We start from the raw sequence: 20,451 nt of genomic DNA, 5'->3' as shown, positions 1-20,451 counted from the left end.
TGGCATAAATTTAAAACATCATACAACATAAGACAGTAACTATTTCAATAATACTTATATCATCAGCCTACATATGGAAAAACGTACAAATAAGAGTTGGTAGTAAATTGTTATTGGCTTATTTTTGAGCATATGATAAGCTTTTATGTTAATCCTAAGTTTTCACTGATAATTGTATCATCATAGACTGTTTTTTCATAAACTATCTTGACAAGCTTATGAATAAAATAATACATAAGAGCTTATGTATTTGCATAAGTTGTTTTACATAAGTTCAAAATAAGCCAATCCAAAACTAAATCAAGTGCATTAAATCAAGTGTGGAGACAACTAGATCAATAGGGAAGAAGTTACAACTAACTATTGTCGACACAAATGGTTAGGTCTTCCACTTACATCGACTATGCATCCCTTTAAACTCGGTAAAAGAGAGTGTAAATCTTTGTTACCGTCCAGTGAGAAACCACCATCCTGTAAACTTCTGTAATTTAATCTTAAAATAAAGCTAATTTACATCAACTGTGTATCCCTTTTAATCACTAAATAATTTCATAGTAAATTCATGTGGAGATGTATAGTCCTACAAAACCTTGCACATTTGCCCATACAAGCTCTGCATTTTGAACAAAATAAGACAGAAAACAATATTCAAAGGCATTTGGCAAATCAAGCATTAAAAGTAGTTTACTCAGTACCGACTCAACAATAATATGAATTGAATCGGAGATCACTAGACACAAATATAACAGAAGCAGAAATTTCAAAACAGAAAATCCATCTCGAGCACAAGACAAAAATTGTCGGTAAATGACATCCATGAATCATTTCCCCTAAATTATTTACCTACCACACACACCAAGCTGAAGGGGTGCAAGTTCAACATGCAATGATTACTAAAATCAACTAAAATCAAGACCAAGTGTATACAAGAAAAATACAAAGGCAGCGTGATTTCACCACTGCTCGTATGTATTCCGCCAAATGAGGAAAAATCAATTTTCCATCCATTAAAAAAATACATATAAGCATTCTTGCGTTTCGTTTTTCTTTTTGTATTCTCTTCGTAATGAATAGCACAGGTCACAGAAGAAATGTATTTACAGTGCATCTTCTTCCAACTTTAAGAGCAACATTTTTCCACATCCAGCAAAACCGCCTTCAAACAAATCTACTTCATTCTTCTCGGTACCAAAGCATCTTTGGAGATGTGCTAGTTGTCTGTGATTCTTGCGCGTCCTTCTCCACGGGGCATTTTTTTGGAACCAGCTGCGACAAAATTTGATTCAACAACTCAATAGATGAAGGAAGAGGTCTGATTCACACGAATCTCAAATTTTAATGGTATAAATCAAGAATATGATCGCTGAATAATAAACAAATTTAAAACTGTTAATACTCTATGTTGATCTTATAGAACTAATAGAACATTTCAATTAAAAAGGTTAATTACAACTACCCTTTGTCAACATTGGTGGAAATTTATATAACTTTACAAGTTCAACATTGTTTAAGTTATATAACTTTACAAGTTCAATATAGTTGGAAGTTATATAGGGTAAAAGGTAAAGAGTGAAACTTTTAAAATCTTAGAGCATCTTCAATGGAGCTCTCCTCAATTTGGTACTTCGGTTGGTTTACGTGTACATCTTTTTTACTTTTTCATCTTTAGTATTTAATAAACAGTCAATCTCTCCAACTCAACACCTCAAAAAAAAAATTATTAAATAGATTCCAGTAAAAACTCCACATAATCACATTTCAACTACAACTAACAAGCAGATCTTGTGTTTCCAATCGACAACAATCAATTGTTTTCATCAAGCCCCCAATGTCATTGGGTCTACTAACACTGAAAGCCCCTGCAAGTATTTTCCCCGTAGGCCCATAAAAATGATTTGGGAGGGAAAGTCAATTACGGAGAGAGGGAATAGACATGAATATTCAGTTAAGGACAGAAACATGATGGATGTGTGTAATTTCCTACTCTAGGCTTATAGATTGGGGCTTATGGAATTCTTCACAGCTGCCATTTCATTTCTATTCTGTCCTAAACTGAATAGGTAGTACAATCAAGATCTCAATATCACTTTATGGACTATTTCAAACAAAACTAGATTAAAAGATTAATTCTCCATAAAACCATCTCAAATTTTTAAACCAAATCAGGAATCCAAGGGAATTGTGTTGGACTCTTTGCAGCATAGAACAATATTAGAAATAAAGAGAAAGAGAGCATACTGTCTTCAACATCCTTGAGCTGGTAATAGTGAGGGGCTATCTCCAACAACCACTCTGCCTTTAACTCCGTGATCTGCAATAAGAATATACAGTTTCAGCTATTCCCAAGCATTCATTGAAAAAAGTCATAAAACGCTTGAATAACTTAAACGTTGAGAATACCTGTCTCATATACTCCTTGGTTGTGAGTACTAGTTCATGGTACACAACCCATTTTGGGAGAACCTTCAAGTATAAACAAAGTGGAAGATAAATAAATAAATAATAAGAGAAAAAATTGGATATATTTTTTTATAACACAGAAATCCAGTCTTTGCAGTATTTGTAATGAACTTTCATGCAACAAAAAATTGATAGAATCCTTTCATTTCAAAACGCCTTAAACTGACATCCACATACACACAAACAAAACTCTCTAACGAAACCTTTTCAATTAGATTGTGACAGTTCAATTCCATAGATAAAACAACACAAAATATCCTACTCATAAGTTCTAAATATGTCTATAAAATTTCATTTATTTTTTCGTACACATCACTAGAACTGTTAAATAAGCCCCAAAGTTCTGAGCCCCACTTATCAAGGCCCCTACTAAGCCGTAAGCCCCATAATTATGAGCTCCCTATAGAGAAATACTTTTGGGCCCCCAGCCCATTATGTCACTATTTTCTGTGGGCTCAGGTCATGGGGTTCAAAGCCCCATGTTTTTTGTCAGCTTTTCAACTTTTTGGGGATTTTTTTGGGGGAAAAACAAATAAATAATTGGAGAATGCACAAATATAAAAAAGTACAAACTTTTTTGGTACTTTATAAAAAAGTTATGGCCTGTGAGCCAGGTTTTTGTCTTGGGAGTTTATCTAAGTGGGGGCCCGTAAGCATTGAGAGATTTTAAGTGGGAGGATATTTAAGTTGGGGCCTGTGAGACAGCATTTAAAGGCCTATATAAATTGACAGCTGTACATATCACAATGATGGTGTGCAATTACTAGCGCTAAAAATTAGGATTATCAGTGCTTGTATTTTTTTTTCTTATCCGTTACAATATTTAGATTTTCTCTTTCAACTTTCAAAGTTGGTATTGGATCTCTAAGTCGAGAAACACTTGTGTGGACCAGGACCAAAGAATTTTGGTTTGGTCACACACACAAGTTTTTTCCTTCTCTCTTCTCTTCTCTCTTCTCCATTTTCTCTCTCTTCTCTCTCTTCTCTTTTTTCTCTTTGTGTGACCAAAGACCACTTGTGTGGACCAGGACCACACAAGATTTTCTCCTCTAAGTCTCATTCTTCTCCGTTTGGGTCATCTAAATTGAAAAAAATAATGCTAGCAACACACTTTCCAACACACACTCTTTTATTGGTTAAAATTCATGTGGGTCCCACCAAATTCCTAGGGACCCGCATGATTTGGTGGTGCCTGTGTGAATTTTAACCAATGAAAGAGTGTGTCGTTAGCACTCCTAAAATAGAAATAAGATGGAGAAAATGATTCCTAGTCTCTCACTTGTCGTCCCTAGACTGTAAAACATGTCACTAATATGCCTATTATACCTTTCTGAGACAAGGTAGTCGCTGTGGATTTAAATTGCGGTCCTCGTGAGCTTAGCTCGGTTGATAAGGGCAATGCATAATATATGCAAGGTCCGGGATCCAAACCCCGGCCACCAACAAAAAAAAATTGCGGTCCGCAATTGCAGCCGCAATATAAAAGAATTTAAGGTCTATGCAATGCCATCGCAACCCTTACCTTACAAAACGGAAATTATGAGGTTGGCTGGGAAAAAAATCTAAGAGATTCAGGTTCTGTTAGTTCTATACTAGGGTTTAGGCGTCTCCGCTTCCATTGATGAGGTTGAGTAAGGCCACAATTGACCTGTGGATTTTTTCAATGCAAGAACTTTCAAAGTTGTTTTCTTTATTCCAAAAAATTTGAAAAGACTTCTGTTGGAATCAGAAAATAACTAGTAAGGAATAGCAGCAATTTGTGCTTAGGTTTGTGTACGTTCCTATTCATGTAGGGTGCTTAGATTGATTTATGTGCTTCAAAATTCGCACATGTACTTCGGAAGTTGTCATGTATTTGTTTCTTCTTGAACAAAACATCATGTAATCAATTCAAAAGCATATATATATATAGAAGGCATCCATTGACTCCAAGAGTAACTCTTTAGAGTTACTCCAAATCTCAACCCTTCATTTTAATAGTAATTAATGGCTATGATTAATTATAATAATTATTAGTGTGTTCCTTCATCTCTAATCTTGTGTATCCCAATTCTTCTACTGTCTTTGTACAATCTTGTGTATCCCCTATCTGTTCTTTTTTTTTCCTTCTCAAAAATCAAATTAGGGGTTAATTGATGCACAAAATATGTAGCCAATACAAGATATGAGGGGAAACAAAAAAGGCTTCAGCTTCCTATATTGAAAATGGAAAACGGAAAACGGAAAACGTCAAAATCAGTAGCAATTGTTAGATATTAATTTTTGTTTTCCATAATAAGAAGACATGCGTAGTAATTATTCTCCTGATCCACACAATTATTGTAATTCTTTGAAACTTCGGTTTCAGGTTTGTATCAATGGCCATGGCCGTGTTTTTCAGTCGACGGGAGAAAGGAGAAAAGTGAAGAATTGGGACACACAAGATTATGAGATGAAGGAACACACTAATAATTATTATAATTAATCATAGCCATCAATTACTATTAAAATGAAGGGACATGATTTGGAGTAACTCAAAAGAGTTACTCTTGGAGTCAATGGATCCCTTCTCATATATATATATCCAATCTACGGAGTACTAATCATTCAAGCATTTCACCCTATCCTCAGTCTAAATCTTCGAATATCTCTCTTCTCAACTTCTTTGAACTCGATATATTCTAATCCCATCTTAGGTGTTGATAATGAAAAAGAACACTTTTCTTCTCCCCTTAATGACTTTATCACATCACATGGAATGGTGCATCAATAAACTTGTCTCTCCCCTTAAAAAAACAGTACTGCAGTACGAAAATACCGCCATACCATTGAGACTGCTACCTGCCTAGACACCTTTAAAATTTGGGGTGATGTTGTGATTAATGCTAGTTATTTGATAAAGAGAATGTCATCCTTTTCTCAAAATGATAGTATTCCCCCATTCCACTTCATTCCCTATTGAACCCTTCGTCCATGTTTCTCATTGTGTCTTAGGTTCTTTGAACCCTTCTTCCCTATTTCTCCTTGCACTTAGTGCTATTTATTTGATGAATAGAATGACTTCCCTGTTATTCCCTATTGACCCCTTCCTCCTTGTTTTTCCTTGTGTCTTTTGTTCAACTTGCTTTGTTCACTATCTCACAACAAGTCTTCATAATTTGTTTAAAGTGAGTCTTTCTTGGCTATTAGTGGATGCAGAAAGGGTACAAGTGATATTATTCTTCAACTCGTTTTTATATTTCTTATGCCACCTTTTTTGAAGAAAGCCCTTTCTAAACCACCTCAATGACAGCAGCGTTTGTTGCCCAAGTACTCAAGTACAACAAGATAATCCTTATGTTCCATTTTACCTTCAGTGTTAGATATTCGAGAGCCATCTATTCCAATTGACCCTCGAGTTCGACCCTCCCATCATCACTTATCAGTATCGTCCTTTACCTGCTTCCATGAGACTACGAGATGAGAAGTTCGAGTCGTGAAATCAACCTCTTGCAAATAATACACAGCCTACAATAGACCCATTGTAGATCCAACCCTTCCCTTTGTTCCCTATACCCCGCCATGGCAAGAACTTGATAGCTCCAGGTTATAAAAATGAAAAGGGAGGGTGAAGTAGTCAATTAAAAACACATAACACACAAGTGAGTTATAAGAAATACAGTATAAAATTTAATCCTAAGAGATGCTCAAGATACTCCAACATAATATAAAAAGATATTATAAGATATTTTATAATATTCTAATAGCATTCATATACAAAAAGTACCTGTGCCAGCCCTGAACTAGGATGTATGTGAACAGTCTGCCCATGTTTAAGTGTCCGATACGATCCATTTTTTTGCAATTTTGCAGAGTGTGGGAAAAATCCTGCAATGGATAAAAATTTGAATCAGCAGGATGAAAAAAGATTCTTAATGCAAGTGATGATTACAAGTTTTTAAAGCTCACCAGATGTTATAGATTTCTTGATGGCATCTAAATCATTAGGATTTGTAGTAAGCTCAATCTCAACCCTCTCTAATAGACCTGCAAGTTGATCACGGATATCCCTCGCCCGTTTCATGCTCCTTACCTAAACATAAAAAAAATGCCACAAATATTAACGCCGCTAAACCCTAAACCTTAAACCCAATACCTTAAATGGCTACTCCTTACACAATTCATGATAAGACATTACAGTGTCATTTAATCTATGTAGTCAAACCCCACCTGGTGGGAATAGACTATGGTAGAAGTTTTTATGATACTATCAGTAACTAAAAAATTATCTAAACTTATTGTGTTATATGGACTAATTAAATTGGTTAAATTAAATTTATTATTTTTTGGGGGGTATCAAATTAAATTTAATATTGGTAAAATAAAAAAACATTTATAAATAATTATACCACCTCACTTCACTTGATGTTCTCCACTACTAACTCCACGACTTTTCACTTATTCACGTAAAGGTACTAGTTTTCGTAGCAAAGAACCATACCTGTATATAATTTTCATAACACCATTGTGTTGAATAATTGGTCTCTTTCCAAGAATTGTAGACCTGAAGAAAAAATAATTATTAATAAGTTTCAACAATAATCTAGAACAAGGAAATATATCAACAGTAAATTACAGCCTAACAAGGATAGATATGCATGCAACTCAACAATAATCTCACCGTATCTCATGATTTGATTTATAAAACATTCCATCTAAATGAAAAGATAATTCACAACAGGAACAATGACATATTTTGACGTAACTGAGGCAAAGAAAGGAATGTTTATCGATAGAATGATATAAATACGGAATATTCTACTCCTTGTATTAGAGAGAACTAGGATCTCCATCCTAATTTCCACTTCACAATCGAAGACAGATCTTTATTCTTTCTCTACTATAATTCATATCATGTTATTTCTCCATCTTTCAAGTTCTAACTAATTAACTAATGGTTGGGGCTCTGCTAATACATAACAGCAAATACTCAATGTGTAATGAGATCAACAATTGTCGCTGTCATTTCCAAAGATGCACAAACGAAAAGTAGACAAGTCAATAACCAATTAAACACAAAAATTTAAAAGTGAATGAACCTTGAGCAACGCCATATGGTCTCCAACATTTCCAGTGTGAAAATTCAGCCTTGCATTGTCTGCATGTACTTGTTTATCCTTTGGACGGTAAAATATTGAATTTCCAATAGAAAGCATAGCAGCAATGGAAATTATGTCTTCTGAACACTTGTATTTTTCTGAAACCACTATCATTTTTGACAACATAGGATCAAGTGGGAACTCTGCCATCCGTCTACCTACCTTAGTTAACTCACCAAGCTTATTTAAAGCACTTAAAGCAAATAGAAGCTCCAGGGCTTTCAATAAGGCTTCCGCAGGTGGAGGATCCATAAATTCAAAGTGCAACAAGTCATGAATACCAAGACTTTTTAAAGTCAAAACTACATTTGTGAGGTTAGTCCTCTGTATTTCGGGTACAGTGTTATCATCCAAGTCATTTTGAAAATTGTATGCAGTATACAACCGGAAGCACTTTCCAGGACCTGTTCTTCCAGATCGACCAGCTCGTTGCATAGCTGAGGCTTTTGAGATGGGAGACACTAGTAAAGACTCCATTCCTGTCTTTGGATTATAACTCTTCATCTTAACGAATCCTGGATCAATGACATACTTTATTCCATCAATTGTCAATGATGTTTCTGCGATATTGGTAGCAAGGACAACCTTTCGTGCCCCTTCAGGAGTTGGTTCAAATATTTTGGCTTGCAGTTCCGTTGGTAGGTTGGCATATATAGGACATATAATTAATTCAGCAATTTTAGTCCCTAAGCCTCTAGTTCGATGCTTCAAGATTTCTTCAGCCGTTTCAATTTCCTCTTGACCAGTAAGGAATATTAATATATCTCCAGGAGCTTGAGTAACATGGATTTGAAGTGCTGTTACAATAGCTGCATCTAAGTAGTCAGCTTCTGGTGCTTTGGTAAAGTGTATTTCAACTGGATACCTTCTCCCTGGAATTTTGAATATTGGAGCAGAATCAAAGTAATCACTGAACTTTTCTGCATCAAGTGTAGCACTTGATATCAGCAACTTAAGATCAGATCGGAAGCGAGAAATATCCTGTCAAAAAAATTATAATGTTAGATCTAAATATCAGCTTATTTATTCGATTAACCTGAGCATACGCTTCAAATACATCCAGATATAAGCAAAGACCATGCTTTGATGAGTTATAGACAGTAACCAAAAATAAGAATCATTGCACGACAAGTTGGAACAAAAATAATACATGTGATCAACATCAAAAGCATGCAAAAAATGTCTTGAATATCCCAATCAAGATACTGATTGTTCAAGGAACAAAATTATATCATCTGCCATTCAACTCGCTTGGATTACAAAGCAAAAAAAAAAAACAAAACCAAGGGCTCACCTTCACTAATGCAAACAAAATATCAGTTGAGAGTGTCCTTTCATGAGCCTCATCCACCATCACAACACTACAATATTAGCAAACATAGTAAGAGAACAACCATAAAGCATCCAACCTAACCCTGAATCCTAATCCAATATATGCTCACCTATAACTTGCCAGATCAGGCTCACCAAGAAATTCCCTCAGTAACATTCCATCTGTCATATATTTCAGAATAGTCTTGTCTGATGTGCAATCCTCAAAACGGATGGAGTACCCAACCTTTAAAAAGAAAAAATTGAATTAATCATAACTAATACTAGAAAAGTTCAGTTGGGAAAAAGCGGGAGATATTTATAATTTAATTCTTTTTTTTTTTTTTGACAAGTTATAATTTAATTCTTTATCAATGAAAACTTTATGCTTCCCACATAGCATACATATTTGTAGTTTGTACCATCTTTTAGGGAGTAAGAAATTTTAAAGAAAATAGCTGTATTAACCAACACGGAACATAAAATAATAATATTGAAAAAATGAAGATAGCCTACCTCGTGTCCTAGTTTAACATCTAATTCGTGAGCAACTCGAGCAGCCACACTCATAGCAGCAACACGACGTGGCTGAGTACATGCAATCTGTACAAAAATACAACAATTTTAAACTTCTTTCCAATGCCAAGGAAAGGCATGATAACTTTAGAAGATGCAACCATTTGCAACACATTGACACAATCATAAAGCAACACACCATAAAACATACATATAGCTATTTGTTCCATAAATGACAAATAATAGTAGGCAGCGACAAAGCAGATATAAATAAAATGAAATATCAACCATATCTACCAATTGTAAAAATAAAAGTAGATATAATATAACAAGGACATCCAATGAAGTTTTAAAATGACTTAACCTATTGTATTAACATAAAAATTATAAAAAAAATTAAAAAAAAAATAAAAACAAAAAAAAAAAAAATCAAAACCGCACCATTCCATGTTTTGTGTAGCCAGCTTCATGAAGATATTGAGGAATTTGTGTAGTCTTTCCAGAACCGGTTTCACCAACAATTACAAGTACCTATTAAAGGAAATTATTGAAGGTTAATTCAAATGGATATTCAATTATACACATGAAAATGTGAATAAAAAAGTAATGGAATCAAACAAAAACAAAAGACAGTTCATTGACAACAGAGATGAAATTCATTCCTCAAAAACCATAAGGCAGAACTATCAGAATAAACAATGGGAAAAAGAAAGATTAAAAAGGGAGGTAACCATGCCTGGTGGTCATGAACAGCTTGGAGCAATTCATCCCGATAAGTATAAATGGGTAGTTTTTTCCTCTCCTCCTGAAAAAAGAAGTCGGAAAAGTACATGAATATAACATGCATCGGTAGTCAGCTTTAATGAATTAATCTTGACAAAGATTGAGGATTCTAATCCATAACATTCAAGTTTTAAATGAATAACTAATAGTCAGCTTCAATCATCATTTCTTTCTCTAAGAAATAAAATTCAATAACATCATTATAATTAGTAATTACTTCATAAACCAACATAATAGCAGCCTCAAGTTATCTTTCCAGTTGCGATTTTATACAGAGACGTGACTTCATAGCTTTTCCTTTTTTAGTGTATTGCCTCAACCCATGGGCATGGGCTAAAACTATCACGATAACCATTGGCAAGGCAGTGCCTGTCAAACCACTAACACTAAATAAAGCCATTATTAATTGAATTATTGAAATGCTACCTGAAGTGCCTCTGCTGCAGACTTTGCTTTGGACTTTTCAATTGAATCTGCCATCTCGTCATTATCAAACTGCAGAGCAAGTCTGGCTCAAAAACAACAATATCACCATTAAACGTCATGAGTCAAGTTGAGTCATTAACATACCTTATCTCCATCCATCACAGATGCCTTGATAAAATCAATCTGGTCCTCGAACACAAACCTACATGCATAAATTGTAATAAGTTTATAATCAGTAATGTGTGCACTCAGAGAAAAATACATAATGAATCAGCGTCAATGCTACACCTAAATAATAAAAGCACACTGAATGAAGACTTCAGTGTCATCCAATACGTAACAACAGAACAAGATTACAGTATGACATTGAGCAACAATTGTTTTAAAAGAACCAACTTACTGGTAATCATCAGAGGCTAGTTTTTTATTTTTGGAGCCATACTTCAGTGTTGCCTTTCCTAGAAGATGATATCAAGAATACAAAAATATGAAAACACAGAAAAAGAACAGGGATTTAATTTTTCAAAAGATACATACTATAAGGAGCGTAATAATAAAGAGATTTACCAATTTGATGTTCCTCCCATGCCTCTTGTTCAGCAAATGGATTCATCTTTTCCTCAGCATTTGTATCCCTAAGATAAACAAAATTAAAGATGTCCAATAACGTTGTTAGAAAGGGAGAATGAGATAAAGTGATAGAGAATCTAGCAGAGTATAATCTGAATTATTCTTGTATATACAATCTGAATGTGATGAAGTACAATGATACATTTATAGTATAGAAAGATGCAACTAATTTCTTACTGAATTGTCAGCTGTTGCTAACTGTCTCCAACAGAATTCTGACTGGTGGAGGTTAGAGTATTGGCCAAAGCACAACTCTTAATTGTGGAGGTTAGAGTATAGGGCCAAAGCCCAACTCTTAATACAAGATAGCAGTTATGTTGTACATTCTCATTAAAGGCAAGTACCTTTTGGAAACTCATGGGATAAAAATCAGAGAAAATACATTATGAATGGTATCTTGTTAATAGTTCATATCTGATTCCTTTTTCTTTTTATATTTTTTCAATCATAGTGGAGAACATGTGGTAAGTGAGAACCTGTAACGCTGCATAGCCACAGAAAATCTCTTTTCTTGATTAACGCCACCTTCTTGATCATAAGCGTCTGGCATTCTATACTACAATTCCAGAAGAACATGAGAGTTTAGCAAAGACAGATATAGATGTGTACTACAATTCCAGAAGAACATGAGAGTTTAGCAAAGACAGATATAGATGTGTATTTGACTTATCACAATCCCAAATGATCCCTTTGTCAAGGATCCTGTCCCAATTTTCCAAAAAGATTAGAGATTGTAATATTTTTATACATTATGCCATTACAAATGAGAAGGATCGCCATATTATAAAACTACACAGATTCAGTCAAGGAATTAAATAAGTCATCATCAAAAGAAAGCAAAAGCATAACCAAATATATATAACAAGAAGGGTTAAATATGTCTTTAATCCCATTAAAATAACAACCATTCAAATTTAGTCCATATAAATATTTTATTCATGTGCAGTCCCACTATTTAGCAAAAAAAATATGTTTTTAGTCTTCTCTCAGAAGATATTAAAAACATAATTTTTAATAGTGATTTAAAGATGAAGGGTTGTCATTTTATAGGCACCCGCAACATATTTAACCCTAACAAGCACAACTGGCAAATAGCTTATCTTGAATGAATAAAAAAAGTGACTACATTTCAACAACGATCAACCATGAAGGAATAAAAAAACTGATCCTGATCTAACACTCATTATTCATGAAATATAAACTTATTGATTACCTCATTCACATTGTCTGCCTCCTCTGACCGCTTTTTTATAAGTTCATATAGTTCTTTCTTGTGCCTGGGGAGAAATAAAAAAACTTTAGAACTTTTTCATTCTAAAGATACAGAAGATATATCTTTGCCATTAGTGAATATACAGCTCTTTAAGAACTCAGCATAATGATGTAAGGGTTCTAGCTCTCATGTACAAAGGCAGAATACACAAGTATGCCTCTTATTCCCGTAACAAACAGGTTTGAATTTTTAACTAAACTAAATTAAATAGATAATAATTTAAATAATATGTTTCAAGCATGGTTAATATGGTTATACATAAGAATATCACACTTGTATTGATGCAAGGCCCATAGAGCAATGGAAGAAAGCACACAGAATAGTGCATCTATTTTGATATATGACACGTACAAGACAAGTATTATGATATATTTTACACTAAAAAAATAATATCCTCGTCTAAAGGACTTAAACATCCAGAGCACCAAGTATTTTAGTGTTATTACCAAAAACTGAAAAGTAGATAGAGAGAGCAAAAAGAAGAATCAAACATCTTTGGTGAATGTATAACAAGAAAATGAGTATGTCGTATGCCGCTTGAATGAAAGAGAGACAGGGAAAATTATATCTAGAAACATCTAGCAAGGATATCCAACCTCATGGCAGATGACACTTAACAGACAAGCTAAAAACTCACTCCTATAACATATTTACTTGAACACTGGCATCATCAAAATTGGGTACGCAGAATGATAGAACAAAGATAGAGAGTTCAGAATCATGCAGAGAGAACAAAGATAAAAATCGAGGAATTTTGAAGCATACAGAGATTAAGAAATGGTTTCAACGCACAGAGAGATATTACGAAAAATCGAGTTCAGTAGAGATTACAAAAAAGAAGTTTGTCCTTTTTCATTAAGTCACAGTATATACCGCTATTACCATATTTGTAAAAGAAAAATGCGGCTTTTTAAGAAATTATCGGAATACTTTATGTATTCCTAAAAATTTAAATATCAGAAGACAATAAAAGAAAAGGCGAATCTAAGCATTTGAGTGTAGCTTTAAAATTAGAAAGAAAAAAAAAAAAAAAAAGGCTAGGGTACCGAGGTTGGGTAAAGAATTTCCTTTACATAATTTGCTTGACACTACTTTTTATAGGGAAAACAATTTTAAAGAAATAAAAATGTATCATAAAGTAACAAAAGAAAAATTGAAGGAGGAGAACTGGAAAAAGCAACTAGTACCTTAACTCACGCTGTTCCACTTCTGAAAGCTTCACACCATCAAATAGATATTGTTCATCTTCAATATCATCTCTGCAATAATCGTGCAAAAGGTTATCAATTTCAACTAGAAGATTAAGGAAAAATAACATTATAACACATAACAGCGATGTCCAAGATACCAAATATTAATTTGTTCATCGACAGAAAATCAGAACTGGAAACAACCTTACGAAAATAAACAAAACGGAAGTAGAATCATACCTCAGTTCTTCTAATTTCTTTTCCTCCCTTTTCTTCAAGTATTCTTGCCGTGAATACTTTCTGAAACAGCAGAAAAACAATAAGCGAAGTGACATACTGCAGCCAACTTTATGCCATCAAAAGTGTATCTTATTTAAACAAAAAATAAAAGGAAAAAAGAACAACAGAGCCTTATGCACTATATGTTGTTTGTTATTAGGGCAAATGACACCAATGGGTAATATCAAAAACCTAAATTTCAACTAGTCCATCCGAAGTCTTTTCCAAACCATGCCCTGGACGATTTTTTTAAGAGTATATAAGAATTTGTGAAGACTAGGATTAGTCTAGCGGTGAGGTGTTTGGGTAGTATGCATGAGGTCCAGGGTTCAAACCTTGTTGCCCCCATTGCACACCATAAAAAATGGTTCATATACTTATTTATGAAATTAGTTTTGTTAGATCTTCAGTTAACTCCTCTGTCTTGGAGACTAGTCGGAATTTTAAAGCATCGGTCTACAAGATACTAGGTAGTTAGCAGTACACCTCTTAAATAACTCCAAGTAATATATTTCTTCTTCTGAACCCTTATCCTAACAACTATCTGGCAAATGGCAGAAATTTGTGGTTCTTATGACTGCTAATGAAATAATTTTTCCATGCAACACAACCATATATATATAATAGCAAACCTCAAAGAACGCAAATCATCCTGCTCTGCAGCATTAGATCTTCGAATTGCTTCTTCTGTTGGAAGAAAGATTGAACCAAGAAATTAAAATCAACATTTGGATATAAAGGCACATTTGAACTTATGTGTGCATGTACGTAAGCTCAACCATCCAGTTGCATACCTTCCTCCTTTCGTGTTAATTTTTGTTCAGTCAACTGATAAACAAGAAACAATGCAAACATTTAGAATGAAGACACAGAAAAGTTAAAAATGGGAGCAAATGATATATATATATATATATATATATATATATATATATATATTATAGAGAGAGAGGGAGAGTAAAGAATCACACAAGATGTAAAGGCAACACAAGTTCCTAAAATCATGGCCAATGGATATGATCTAACATGCATTTTATGGCTGATAATAGCAAAATCCCGAAAGATTTCAGCACTAAGATACAGGATGTCCACGGACATTACTACCCACCTTCCACACATTTTTGCCCATTCTTTAAAACAAGTTTTCTTTTTTTTATCCAAAAGGAAGTATTGATGTAGATACTACTAAGACACCAACTTAAGCATAATGGCATCAACCAAAAAAAATACAGATTCATAAGAGAAAAGCCTTCAGGTGCAATTGACAAATTAAATCCGACTATTAATGAGTACCTTCCTTGTTGCTGCAGCATCTCTTTCTCTCATATGCTGCACTAATTCGTCCCTTTCTCTTTGATCTTTCAATCTTTCTTCTTCTGACTGTTTACATTTAGACAAGTTAGAATTGATTCATATTTATAAAACAATAAGAATGCTTTTACAAAACCGATTAATAAGAGAGTTCTATAAGCAAAGAAAGAAAAACTAACAAAGGTCTCTTTGGTATATCAACAAAAATTAAACTATTACAAAATTCTTTTTTCCTTTTTGAGAACATAAATCATATTAAATTTTAATACCAAAAGAAAATAGGGGCGCAAACTCAGTGATCAATTGAGTTGAACATATATATCAATGCACTCAGCTAAAAAATATAAATCTGAGGGACAGCGCAACAGAATTAATCAAACAAGTGGATATAATAGAAGTCTCATCATCAGTACTTGTAGACATTAAAAAAATGGTACCTCTGAACCACTCTCTTCATCAGGGGAAGTTCTTCTCTTAACCTGTCTTTCCCTTTCTTTCCTTGAAATTACCTGCATCGATGCATTTGATCAAAATAAGTCAAACCTTGTTAGAAGAAACATTGATCAGCAACTTACCATGAGCACAAATAAGGAAGTGAAACTAATAGGTTATGAACACTTTGCCTCATCTTCTTGATCATCTTGAACTTCAGTTTTCTTCCTGAAACGTTTTTTATGATTGTCTGGCTTTCTAGATGTAGAAGCAGTAGTTATCGACGATTTATCGTCACCACCAACAGTATGGTCATCGTCGATGTCGTCGTCATCCTTCAAAATTGTGTAAGTCGCCTGCTTCCTTGCCAACATTGCAGCTTCTCTCTCTTGCTTTTGATATTGCTATTATAGAGCACAAAAAGATCAATAGCCAGCAGATAATAATTACTTCTGTAAGAAAGGATTTGCTGGATATATACTAAGAAAAAGGTAGTATATTCATTGTGTCTTGGATCAAAACTCACATTTAAGCTGGACGATCTACGAGGAACTCTTGAGAAAATTTCTTCCGCAAACGCACGGGAGTCTGTTGTTGAAATCCCAAACTCCACTAGCTTTCCCACTAAATCAGCTGGTGAAGTAGCTTGCTTGGCTGCAAAACCAAAAAGATATTACTGACATATAGCATGTGAATCCCAAAGTACCATTTCCAAAATGATTATATAGAATTATTTTTAGGGTGATAAAATGATCTTAGATGAATTACATAGTCCAATCATGTACTGTACAACTGTGCGCTGGGAATATCCAAGTAGTGACATCAACTTATCTGAAACCCATGTCTTTAGATTGTCATCGCTCGCCATTTTCACTGCAAGGAATAAAATAAATCAGCCTAATTTTGGATTAAGATGTCAGGGAGCATAAAAAGAGTGGTTCTGACCATGATGTTAAAAAATGTTTATCAGCCCAAATAGAACTCAATCAGCAGTAGCAAATAGAAACGAAGAATGTAAAACATATGTGGCCATTGCAAGAGGTGTTAATGCAAAAAATAAGACTAGTGAAATTATGTTCGATAGAAAAATAATTTGAAGACAACTTAATTCCATGAAAAACTATTGCTTTGCTTCCTTTGAAATTAAGGGTATGTTTGGTTTAAATGAGTAGACGGGAGAGATTTTTTTTTTTGTGGTGGCCGGGGTTTGAACCCTGGACCTTGCATATATTATGCATTGTCCCTACCAACTGAGCTAAGCTCACGAGGACGGAGAGATTTAAATAAATATTTTTAGTTGAGAAGAGGGGCAGAGTGAGTAGGAGGGAGATAAGTCTTCCTGTTTGATTCATGAGAGGGAAGGGAGAGATTTCAGTACATGGAAAGGGTTAATTTAATTTAAATAACTTACTGTATTTTTGTTACATTTTATGCAATGATATCTTAGTCACTGCATTTGAAATTTTATACAGAGGCCTTCTCTCCCCTAACCAACCCCCCCCCCCCCCCCAAATATTAAAGCGAGACCAAAACTAAGTCAAAAGGAATTCTGCTCCCTTCCTCACAATAGGAATCTAAAGTCTAAATGATATCATGAATGTGAGAAATAATAAATCTAAATTTTGGGTACTTCTCAGATGGCAAAGGGATTTTCGGTACAACAATTCTTATTAATTGCTAGCGTGCGGTATTACTACTAGTTTTCAATCGTTTCTAATTGGATTTGTCCAAAGTCAAAGAGAAATTTCATGTAAAAAAAATTAACAGATTTGATCTAAATTGTTGATACAGAGACAAATCAACCAACATCAAACCCGTATGAGGACTAATGATATCAGATTGTGAGAATAAAACTCTTACCTTACTTAGACTTACAACGGTTAAGGCATGAAGATTTGAATCAATGCAAACCCAACAGGTTGGAATATATATTGATGTATATAACAACAACTAAGCTTTATCCCACTAAGTGGGGTCGGCTATGAATCAAATGATGTCATAATGTTCTATAATATATCATATCCTGATCCAATCTAACCCATTGATCTCTAGATCTGTCGTAACAGTTATAGCTTTTCTAGGTTTTCCGCTATCTTAGTAATTTGACTACCCTCCATCTGATCTACTCTCCTTGCTACAAAATCTACAGGTTTGCTCTCTACATGCCCAAACCACCTGAGCCGAGTTTCCACCATCTTTTCTACGATAGGTGCTAGTAACCCAATTGTGTGAAAGAAATTTAAAAAAGCATGCAATGTAGGGAACCATATTCAAAAGAGAGCAGTATAATGCAATAGCGGCTTGAGGATGATAGCAGAATGCCAAAAAACTGCTATGTGAAATAGCAGATAGCGTTGCGGGCAAATAACGGAAGCCACATAGCAGTTGAAATAAGTCAATTATATTAAGGGTCTTGCTAACAAGTGCCCTAAGGGCACTCTATAAGGATACTCAATTAAGAAACTATTCATTAGAAAAGCTTAATATTTCAATTTCCGATGCATTGAATGCACAAGTTTCTATAAAAACTTACTATTTAAAGTTCGTAAGGAGTGCCCGTAGGGCACTCATTAGCATTTCCCTTATATTAATAAGGCACGGTACATAGAAATAAAAAAGGGAATGGAGGCAAAGCATGGCTTACATATTGAAAGGTTTACATATTTACGGTTAACATAGGAGTAATAATACTAACTAACTCTTCAGTTTTTTCTATTTTAAAAATAGGCCATGTTTGGCACACATGCAAAATCCATTTAATTATTTAAAAATTCCCTAAAATTCTCTTTTTCTGCTATTGCCGCTGCATCAGCTAGCGGAAACTGAAATAGCAACCGCTATTGCCATGTTAGAGAAACTAGGATAGCATCACAGTTTTCATAGCAGATTCATCAAAATACACTATGCTAGAACGCTATAGTCACTATTTGACAACACTAAGAGAGATAATGCAACATTGTCCTGTGCATAACCAGTTGCTGAATTGGCAAGCAGTGGGAAGTAGGAGAGCATTCTATTGTAAAACAGGTATATCACCGAACAGTAGAGATGGTGGGAGGAAGGTTAGGACTTCCTAGAACTTGGCTGGGTTATTTTTTCCTTCTTTCTTTGTAACAGTTTCTTTTCCTTCCAGTTTCAAACTATAATCACACTGATACAAGCCAAGAATTTGTACGTAGTATACAATTTATTCACTCTCTGTTTCTTGTTATTTTCTGACAACTATCATTGTAGTCAGGATCGAGTGCTGGCTCGTAGGATTGTACGATTCTACGTCCTACAGCACCTCGACCGTGCTTCGACTTTACTCTGATTCGTTTTTTTTTTGCCCTGTTTCCTCTGTTTTTTGCTGTTTTTCCTCTGTTTTCTTTATTCTTTGTTTGGTTCCTCTGTTTTTCCTCTATTTTCTCTATTTATTTCTCTCAACTCTATCAAAAACCTACCGATCCTACTTATGAACCGTGTTACGTTCCTCGTGTTAAAGTTCTTTCATTGGCCGACCGATCCTATGTAGGATCTTGATCCTGACTACATACCTATGCTGAGTTTTCTAGACATGTCAACAATAAAAAAATATTAAAAAAAAGGGACCTTATTTTTTGTTGGGAGATCAAAACCCTTATATACACACATGTGTCTAGCATTCTCTTTTATCCTTATCTTGCTCTCTAATCCGGTGACAGTTGAATTCAACAGAAAAGATTATAAGGATACTCTTGTCAGAAGCTCGAGACTTGACCATTTCGTGAGTAAGAAAAGTTTGTTATCATCCTAAAAGGAAGTAGTTTCCATTAGTGAAGATTGTGTGTCTAAGATAATTGCTCGGGATATTTAAAGCGAGAAGAGTGTTGTCAATAGCAGATCATAAAAAATAGCAGTTTGTTCAAATTCTGCTACACATCAGTGCTACGGCGCCGCTATAGCGTATCGGGAACAATAGTGATTTGTTCAAATTCCGCCATGCAATATCGCTATAGTGCCATATTTTGCAACATCGTTTCTACTGACTACTTCCTTAGAATTACCGAAATAAACAAGTTGAATGCTGGAATATTGAATCATAAAATCAACTCGTACTAAATCTCACATTTAAATTATGAAAAGAAACATATAATTAGGGTTTTAATTTCTACACAAATATTTATGTGATATCTCATTGTTAGTTCAATCAATCATTCTATTAATTTCGTTATCCTTCAAACTTCAAATGCAATTAATTGCACAAAATAATTAACCTAATTTACAGAACAAAGATTAATCGAGAAGCTATAACTCATTCACAAGAATTAACATAGAAGAGGATCAAATTCAAATTACACAGTTCAATAATTTTCTATCAAACGCATGTGTTAAACCCTATCAGATGAAGCTATTGAGAACGCAAATCGCGAAGGAATCGTATCCGCGCGTGTGCAATGCAAGAGAGGGGAAGGAAAATTGGGAAGAAATAGATGAAAGAGGAAAACCTGGCGTTTCTGACGGTTGACGGCGGCTTTCTTTGATATGATGATGGACTCCGGCTTCGTTTCCCGGCGAGGTTTTCGTTTTCCGGCGAAGCGAGTGCAGTGGAACTCCAAGTGTTTATTTTTTTGAAGGAGTTTCTGACGGGTTCAAATTACACAGTGCGGTGACGGGTTCTGATGTGGTGGTGGTGCGGGCGAAGCTTAGTGAAGATGGTGAGAGTCTCGATCTTTTAACTGCGGGTTTGATTTTTTTTATTTTATTT

The 20,451-nt window shown here is 34.5% G+C and overlaps 1 protein-coding gene across 2 annotated transcripts; it reads right to left on the bottom strand.

Moving 5' to 3' along the window:
* Nucleotides 1-743: 743 nt before the first annotated feature.
* On the bottom strand, nucleotides 744-20,391 carry LOC146936110 (pre-mRNA-splicing factor ATP-dependent RNA helicase DEAH1-like). Of its 2 annotated transcripts, none has more exons than XM_085751124.1 (28): nucleotides 20,192-20,391; nucleotides 16,494-16,598; nucleotides 16,252-16,379; nucleotides 15,869-16,129; nucleotides 15,731-15,802; nucleotides 15,276-15,362; nucleotides 14,780-14,813; nucleotides 14,618-14,672; nucleotides 13,947-14,006; nucleotides 13,704-13,775; nucleotides 12,457-12,520; nucleotides 11,720-11,799; nucleotides 11,181-11,248; nucleotides 11,014-11,071; nucleotides 10,758-10,815; nucleotides 10,614-10,682; nucleotides 10,141-10,209; nucleotides 9,846-9,935; nucleotides 9,405-9,491; nucleotides 9,020-9,135; nucleotides 8,872-8,938; nucleotides 7,518-8,558; nucleotides 6,920-6,982; nucleotides 6,388-6,511; nucleotides 6,206-6,306; nucleotides 2,401-2,463; nucleotides 2,239-2,311; nucleotides 744-1,266 (listed from the first exon to the last, which is right to left on the bottom strand). In XM_085751124.1, exons 4-28 carry the CDS (start codon nucleotides 15,869-15,871, stop codon nucleotides 1,211-1,213), a joined length of 2,730 nt encoding a protein of 909 aa, XP_085607250.1. In that variant the 5' UTR covers nucleotides 15,872-16,129; nucleotides 16,252-16,379; nucleotides 16,494-16,598; nucleotides 20,192-20,391; the 3' UTR covers nucleotides 744-1,210. The 2 variants fall into 2 exon arrangements, with proteins under 2 accessions (XP_085607250.1, XP_085607249.1); XM_085751123.1 differs by having other exon boundaries at nucleotides 15,917-16,129.
* Nucleotides 20,392-20,451: the final 60 nt, after the last annotated feature.

Source organism: Medicago sativa, chromosome 3, assembly GCF_051527215.1.
Source record: "Medicago sativa cultivar Bolivia chromosome 3, Bolivia_mono, whole genome shotgun sequence".
Classification (NCBI taxonomy): domain Eukaryota; kingdom Viridiplantae; phylum Streptophyta; class Magnoliopsida; order Fabales; family Fabaceae; genus Medicago; species Medicago sativa.
The sequence above is the reverse complement of the archived record's forward strand: the minus strand, read 5'-3'. Positions and strand labels throughout refer to the sequence as shown.

What these genes read in the sequence shown, in the direction of transcription:
- LOC146936110 (XM_085751123.1), bottom strand. Translation starts at nt 16,593, where the DNA reads ATGGCGAGCGATGACAATCTAAAGACATGGGTTTCAGATAAGTTGATG. An exon ending in GATGATTTGCGTTCTTTGAG is followed by an intron (nt 14,007 to 14,617) that starts GTTTGCTATTAT and finishes CTGCTGTTTCAG; the next exon opens with AAAGTATTCACGGCAAGAAT. An exon ending in GTTATGAAAATTATATACAG is followed by an intron (nt 6,512 to 6,919) that starts GTATGGTTCTTT and finishes TTTTATGTTTAG; the next exon opens with GTAAGGAGCATGAAACGGGC.